General features: G+C 59.2%; 1 protein-coding gene across 1 annotated transcript; it reads right to left on the reverse strand.

The window, feature by feature from the left end:
• Window positions 1-1,621: 1,621 nt before the first annotated feature.
• On the reverse strand, window positions 1,622-5,776 carry LOC136317705 (uncharacterized protein CXorf49 homolog). Its single transcript, XM_066250485.1, has 6 exons — window positions 4,787-5,776; window positions 4,545-4,694; window positions 4,102-4,267; window positions 3,677-3,762; window positions 3,447-3,523; window positions 1,622-1,907 (listed from the first exon to the last, which is right to left on the reverse strand). The coding sequence occupies exons 1-6, from the start codon at window positions 5,774-5,776 to the stop codon at window positions 1,622-1,624; spliced, it is 1,755 nt and encodes a 584-aa protein (XP_066106582.1).
• Between the last annotated feature and the right edge of the window lie 2,206 nt (window positions 5,777-7,982).

Raw genomic sequence — 7,982 nt, forward strand, 5'->3', positions numbered from 1 at the left:
AGCCCTATGGTGCTGTAGTGGGGTTGAGTATGAAAGAGGGAGATCATGCATTCAGAAGAGGGAAGCGGTCTTGCCAAATCTAGCCACTACAGGTTGTGCTCTTGACTCCCATTAATGCTTCAACACACTTCTTCTTTTCCACACCCTGCTGACCATGGTCACAGAGTTCCTGGGGCAGTACCGATGCGAGACCTGCCCATATTACAGCCTGCCTGCATGTCTTTGGGGGCCGAAAATTCAGCCGAAGTCTCTTCCAAGATTTCTCACTCACGCAGCATGACATCCCATGCAGAAATAACCGCTGGGTCAGGGTCATAGCCGTAGCCTAAGCAACTGGGCCCATAACTCAAGCAAGGGGCCTGCAGTGTAAGGACAAAGTCCCACAAACGTTCTTTTCCAGCCCCGAGGTTTGTGGCTGTCCCACCCAACACGAGAGGGTCTGTCCACCTGAGCTTACTGGTCAGGGCCCAGAAGGGAGACAGGGTGGGTGAGACTAGGGAGGAAGGTCAGAACCGAGTCTGTCCAGATGCCCGGGTTCAGTCACTCTTTACTTCCCTCTTCACAGCGGCCTCCTGCCCGAACCCTGGCTGGCTCACGTGGGGGCCATCTCCTATGTGAGCTCCGTGCCTCTAGGATGAGGTGTCTCCTGGCTACTCTGAGGTGGCCATTATCCGCAATATCACTCCACCGACACACAGGAGCTTGCAGACTCATAAGGTCACAGAGTACGGTCCTCAGCCACCTGTAGAACACCAGGGTGTCTGGACAAGCTGCCCTGGGGAGGGAAGACTTCCGCATCATGCGGCCCCATGTGTGAGGAATTTAACAAGGCCCTTTGAAAGAAACAGAACCCAGCCTTGCTTTTGTTTACTTGGTCCCCTAAGGGTCTTGACCTCAGTCTCTACCGCCTTTACCCTCAGAATCACATCTTTTCTCTTTAAGGAACATTAGCCCCGATTAATTTATTTCACACACACACACACACACACACACACACACACTTTGAAGGTTCTGTCCACTGTCATCCCCCATTTGTGTGTTGGGAATGGTGTCTGGCACAGACAACGCTCAACTCACTCAAGTCCGTCCCTCTGAGTCCCAGGCCTGCAGAGCCCTGGGTGCTGGCTGAAGGGAGGAACCGGTTCCCAGCCCTCAGTGAAGGGGAAATGGAACACAAGAGAGAGATTCAACCTTGTGTAACCTGAAGAGGCAGCCTGGGACATTGAGCGGGGCTGCAGAGCTGCCCTTCCCAGGAAAGTCTGTGTCACGGGCTGGTGGAGCAATACTGGATGGGCACCATGCAGCAACATTGAGCTCCATGGATCACCCTCGCCATCTGGGGCACAGAGATGGCCAGGCTGAAGGAGGGGTGGCTAGCGGGCGAAGGCAGGATGGATGGGACTGCTCTGGCAGGCGGTGTACCCCAGCTTGGCCTGGAGCCACCACAACGAACTCATTCCCTGTCCTTCAGGCTGGACGTGAGGCCCACACCTCTCTTCCGGAGTTCCCGAACCTTCCCCGAGGACCCACAATTCCCCGGGCTGTGGATTCTGCCTAAAGCACCTACTGAGACCAAGGAGGGAAAAGCCACAGGACTGGATACCCAGTGTCGAGGTGAGAGCTAAGGAGGGGTGGACGGTGACCCACAGGTCCCTGGGGGAGCTGTCCATGTGCACAGGGACATCAGAGGGAGGTGAGGAGCCAACAGAGAGGGCTGGGCCTGGGAACGGGAGACGACAGGCGCAGCTGTGCTCTGGAACACCTGCCAGAGGACAGGCACAGGAAAGGCCGCCGGTGGAAAGCCGTTGAGGAGACCAAGAAGTCCAGACGGCAGAGCAGGGTGGACGGGTCGGCCCAGGGACGGATGGGAGAGCGGACCGAGCTCTGAAAGGGATCCCAAAGGCCCGCTGAAGGGGAGGGAGACAGACATTGAATGCCCGGAGACCCCAAACAGGAGGAGGTTGGGAGAGGACACAGAGAGGCCCCATGGGGCAAAGGGAAGAAAAGCTCATGTGGCCAGGCAGAGCCACACGGAGTCCAGACTCAGGGCAACCCGGTGGCCCAACTGCAGGGCTCCCTTCAGCAGCCAGCCCGGACTCCCTGCAGGCAGGCAGAAGGCCCAGCCCGAGCACCAGAGGTCCTATTCTGAAAAATTCTCTTGAGATGGAGCGGCTCCAGGCCATCCCCGCCTCCGTTCCCACCTCTGCCGGTCCCGCACTCAAAAGAGACCACAAGGTTCGGTTTCCCTGAGGGACTTTAATTTCAAACCACTGGGACCCAGGGGTGGGGAGGGGCAACGCAGGGGGGAGAGGAAGCCCCGGAACAGCTAAGGGGGAACAGGAGGAAACCGGCTTGGCCGCAACTCCGGGCTCCGAGGGTAACAGCTGCTCCCCCTGAACAAAGATGCTGGGCTCAACCTGTCCAACAGAGCAGCGGAGTCAGGGAGGAGCCTCCAGCCAGGGCCAGCCCACGGCACTGCTGAAGAGCCATGAGCCGGGAAGTGGCGGCACACGCGGCACAGGCATCACTCACGGCCACATTTCTGGAACTCATCAACCAGGAACTGCAGGGCCACTGAAACGCAGAGAGGCATGAGCGGGTGCCCCAGACAGAGGGACAGACAGGCCCGTCCCCTTCGCCATGGGGGACAGCCTAGCCCTGCAACCTGAATCACCCCCTGCGGTCCTTACTCAAGGAGCCCTGGGCCTGACTCACTCAGCCACCTCCTGACAGAAATGAGCAAATGGTTTCCAAAGAGGAAAAAACAGTCCAGCAGCGCTAAAGCTTGGGGGCATGTCAGAACTGTTGGGAACTGGTCAAAGAAACAACCCCACAGAGGTCACACCAAGCAGTCCTCGAAGGGAAGGGCAATGAGGCCTCTCATAACGCCCTGAGAGAAGGAGACCTCTAGGACCGGTTCTGGTGGGCTAAGTATACTTGCAATGCCGACCACACTTTCCTCTTTGTCCACACACCGGTCCTGCTAGTTCCCCTCCCCGCAGGAACAACGGTTCCTGTGAGGCCACCTGCACCTGCAGCCCGCCCCCACCCGATGCTAAGACCCCACAGTCTGCTCCTGTCCCTGCCCCGGCCAGAGGTTCCTCATACCGACTTGGTGTCTGAGGTTCTCGACTTCTCTCTGTAGCTCGGGGCACTGGGCCGGAGGACAGCGGAGAAAAAGATGTGATGAATATACTCAGGTCTCCTCGCCTCTCGATTCCTCAGCCTTCCCCCACCCCAGAGGCTAGATGGGCACGGGCTCCTCAGTGGAAAAAAGAGGACTGCTCCCTCTGTGAGAAGTAAACCAGAGGGGTGGGGGCTTGTGTGTGTGTGTGTGTGTGTGTGTGAGACACAGAGAAAAAGAGAGACAGACACACGTCAGTTTAATCCGGACACGGATCCAGTTGTCTAGTTCGGGCTGGCATTTATAGGAGGCAGAAGATTACCCGAGGACAAGCCTCTGCTTCAGGTGGTTGTTCCCAAATTTCTGGAGTTGGGGTACCTTCAAGTAGGTCCTGGTCACCTGACAGGGAAAGAACACACAAGCCGGCTTCCACAGCTCCCAAGGAGGGGAAAGGGCTAAACAGGGTCTAAAGTGAGGTAGCACCACCCTCTGCTGGCAACGACTCGCCCCTGCTCTGCCCAGCCAGCCACGCCACCTTGTCTCTGGGCCTACCTCCCAGTTATGGTTCCCTGGGGGCAGGCCATCCACAACCGTGGTCCCCCAGAGCTCATGCAGCTCTGGGCTGGGCACTGGCTGAGCTGCAGCCACAAGCATCCCCTGGGACAAGCCCTGTGTCCCAACGGGACTTAGCAGAAAAGGCCCCGTTCTGCTGAAACACTCTGTCTGGGGTTGCAGTTTGAGGCACTGACACGAATCATCCCTGTGCACCCACCCACCCACCCCACGCAGAGAATGAGGTGACTGTGTGCGTTCCTGCGGGAGAAGCTGTCCGGTTCGGCAGGGAGGCAAGGAGCAGGGCTGAGCGCCCGGCAGGGGCAGGGAGAGTCAGGGCCAGAGGCAGGGCCAGAGTTTTCTCTCCCTGCCCCCTCTCCCATCCACCCCACTCCCAGCCAACGATGACGATGCCCTGGACTCACAGTCGGGTGCGGGCACCCTGGGTAGGACCTCTCCTTGGCTCATGGCCAAGGGCTGCGAGTGTCCCGGAAGCTGAGAGGCTCTGATGTTGATGTCGCCAATGTCGCCGCTGTCGCATTCTCTACGATGCCCAAAAGGACATGAAGGCCCCGGCCTGTGTATCAGAGGCTAAGAAAAAGAGTTCTCACCGGTTTAGACAGGGGCTGTGTCCCGGTGGGTGCGCGTGGACGTGTGAGTGCCCACGCGCACCTGTGCTTAAGGTCTGGGGTGCGGCAGGGAATCGGAAAGGCAGTTCCTTGGCTGACTTTCTCCCTGGGTCGGCCTGGAGCCAGGAGGCCACGCTGCAGTAGGCAGAGCAGTGGGGTCCAGTGACAGGCCCTCAAGGGACGGGACAGCCAGGGGGAGCAGGGGTGGAGGTGTGCAGGTAAGGGCCCCTGATACTCACTGGGCCCTTTGGGCCGGTGTCTCTCTTCCGGTCCTTATCTTCTCCCACCGTCGGCTCAGACCCCGTCTTCCTCCTGGCCAGAGATTTCTGCCCAGCGCCCTTGTGCTTGGACTGTTTGGTGCCCACAGGGAGGTAGGGGTTCCTCCTGTCCTTCAGGGGCAGGGAAACACCCGAGATTGGGGGCAAGGTGACTGATTCCTTGGGAGCCACCGAGCTTCTCTGCGCCCAGGAAAGGAAGGGACCTGCAGGGGCAAGTTTTGCGGGGCCTCCTGAGAATCTGTTCTCCTGGGCCACTTCCAGTCTAGGAGGAACCTTGGGCAGGCCCCCACAGCGACGGCTGCCGGCAGGTAGCTGGTACTGCTGGCTATCTTTGCCTGGGCCACACTTGGCTTCCTCGAGAACATGTCCAGCTCTCGGAGGGACGGCCTGCTTGCGCCCGGTGCGGGTCGTCGGGGAGCAGAGGGCGGGAGCGAGCCCAGTACGGACGGGATCTCCTCCCTGACAGCGCTGCTCAGCTCTCTGGCTGCGCCTTGGGGACTGAGGGGTGTGAGCAGCCCTCCTCTTTTGTGGCGGCGGCGGCGGCGGCGGATGCTGACCTTCATCAAGGGCACGACCGGGAACTCGTCCGATGACTGGGAGTCGGAGGGCCAGTAGCCCAGGTCCACCACGGAGGACTGCTGCCCAGCCCCAGCCCCAGCGACTTGGGAGCTGCCTTTAGCGCCGCCGGCCCCTCTTTTGGCGCTGCCCCAGGCGTGGCCCACCTCGGGCGCCCTCAGCCTGGGCAAGGTGGCGGGTGCCAGCGAGGACCTCGCCAGGCCACCGGCCCACACGCCACTGCCACCGGCCCCCGGCTGCTGGCCCACCAGGCCGGCAGGCCCTACGGAGCCAACGCTCTCCGGGGAGGGGTACCTGCGGACGCGCAGGTCACCCCGGTCAGTCAGCTGCTGCAGGATGGTCGTGGTGGCCTCATCACCCAGGTGATACAGGCCGCGCCTGTCCACATCAGCCGGGGTGCCGGGGTGGCCTTTGCGGCCCCACAGCACTGGACCTCCCGCCCCCGCCACTTCTGGGTCGGCCTTGGGGCCCTCGGTGCCCGGGGACCCACCCTCATCGTCCTCACTGTTCCCGGGAGTCTCCAAGACAAGGAGGCCTAGTATGTGGGCCCACTGCCCGCCCTCGGCGTCGGCCTCTGCCTCCAAAACAGAACCCTCGTCCTTGGCGGGGGAGCTCATGTCACCGAGTGCCAAGAGCTCACTCAGGGGAGAGGATGGGCTCGGGCACGGCGGAGGCGGTGGCGGGCGGGAGCGCCGAGACCTGTGGGAACCGTCTGTCCGCACAGGCGAAGCGCTGGTTTGCGTCCAACATGGCACGATCCCCATGCGCCTTCGCGCCTATGAAGCTGCGGGGGCTCCTCATTGGTCCACCTCCTCCACCAATCGACATGCCCCTTGTAGGCCTGCCACTCGAAGGGCTAACGAATAGGGACCCTGGTTGCTCTCCACCCCTAAGCCCCACCCCGCAGCAGCGGAAGTTGGAAGCCTGTCTGGCGGAAGAACGTAGGAACGTGGTCTTCGATCCGGGCCTTGGGTCTGTCCTCTCACCGTTCTTGTCCCGCCTCCCTAGACGGGCACCTACTCTCCAACTAGTCCCAGCGCTGAGCCTCCTTTTCCCATGTACACAGCGGGGAGATAGCGCCACCTGTCTGGGAGCGGCCACGGGGGCCGTGAGGGGGTGGGACTTCTGATGCACATGAGGCACCTAGCGCAGAAGGGGTCTGCCAGCCACTGTTCCATGACACTTAGGACTCAATAGGAAAATGGGCCCCAGATACGTGCGCCATCAATGGAGGAGGGTCGGCGTAATTTGCCCTTAAAGAGCCAGAGAGCAATCATTGTCGTATTGACCCGCTGGAGGGTCTCTGTCGCAACTGAGTGATAGTGATGATGAGCAGTCAAACCAGCCTGTGGCTGTGCGCTCAGGGTACTCTATTGGCTGGCCGCTTCGGCAGATAGGCTGGGCTTTGCCCCCTCCCTCGGATGCTCGCCATCACTGACCCTGGAGGTTCGAAGTAAAACCATAAATCGATTTCCACACACTAGGCTTGCAACAAGGAGGCCTAGTTGAAACCCATGCACACGGCCTCACGCGTTCTTTTGACTGAGGCGTTTTAATCTACTGGATGCTCACGGCACGTTGCGTTCACCCATTTCCTTCCCAACGGGGATTTCTAGTGTTCCGGCCTTCCCCACCACCGGCACCCTGGTACATGTGTCCCGGTACACTACATGCACAATGTGTCTGCAGAAGATGTGTCCTGCGGCGGACACCTGCCATTGCCATAGCCTAGGAAGGAGCTCAACCGTTCCCAGGATGGGAGAGGTTAGGTCAGACCGGCGCTTTGCCCACTGCAGAGGTGGGGGTCGGTGGGGTGGGGCGGAGTGGGAGGTGGCGCCCTGTGCACAGCACAGAAAAACCATTGCAGAGGGTACCTTGGCAGAGCAACGTACACAGCACATACTATGTGCCGGGCACTCCTCCAAGTGCTGTGGCTACATAGTAACACATCCTCGGGACCATCCAGGGATTGAAGTACCCACTATTGCCGCCCTCTCACAGGTGAGGAAACAGGCTCTAGGAGGTTCGGCCACTGGCCAAGAGTCATTCGACTTGTCGCAATCAGTGGCCAGATTGAAACCAGAAGGTTGCTTGGAGCAGAAAACCTCACAACTGAACAAGAACTCACTTCCTAGTCTATGGCCATGGCAGGTGTCCGCCGCAGGGCACATATTCTGCAGACACATTGTGCATGTAGTGTACCGGGACACATGCACCAGGGTGCCGGTGATGGGGAAGGCCAGAACACTCCAAATCCAAGTTGGGAAGGAAATGGGTGAACACAACGTGCCCTGAGCTTCCAGTAGATTAAAACAGCCCAGTGAGAAGAACGCGTGAGGCCGCGTGCATGGATTTCAAGAGTACACAGCAAGCTGCAGAACCGTGGATTTGGGCACACATTTGGTACTTTAAAATAGAAAACGGTGAATCCGGTATAATATCTGAGAATACATATAGGTGTATGTACAGACGTGGTTTCAAGGTCTGGAAGGACACACAGCCAACAGGCTAACCAATTGATGGGCTGACAGGGCGACAGCTGCCTCTCAAATATTCCTGGTCCCCCTGCTTCCCAGCTTCCCTAAGCTGGGCAGTCTTGGCCCTTCCTTAGTTTCTATGTGGCCGTCAATTGTTAACATCTCCACTTGCTTGCCGCCAGACCCCTATTCCGAAAACCCTTCTCCATTCTCTCTCTCTATCTCTCTCTCTCTCTCTCTCTCTCTCTCTTTTTTTTTTTTACAGAAACAGAGAGTCAGAGAGAGGGATAGACAGGGATGGACAGACAGAAACGGAGAGAGATGAGAAGCACCAATCATTAGTTTT

This window comes from Saccopteryx bilineata, chromosome X (assembly GCF_036850765.1).
Source record: "Saccopteryx bilineata isolate mSacBil1 chromosome X, mSacBil1_pri_phased_curated, whole genome shotgun sequence".
Lineage (NCBI taxonomy): Eukaryota > Metazoa > Chordata > Mammalia > Chiroptera > Emballonuridae > Saccopteryx > Saccopteryx bilineata.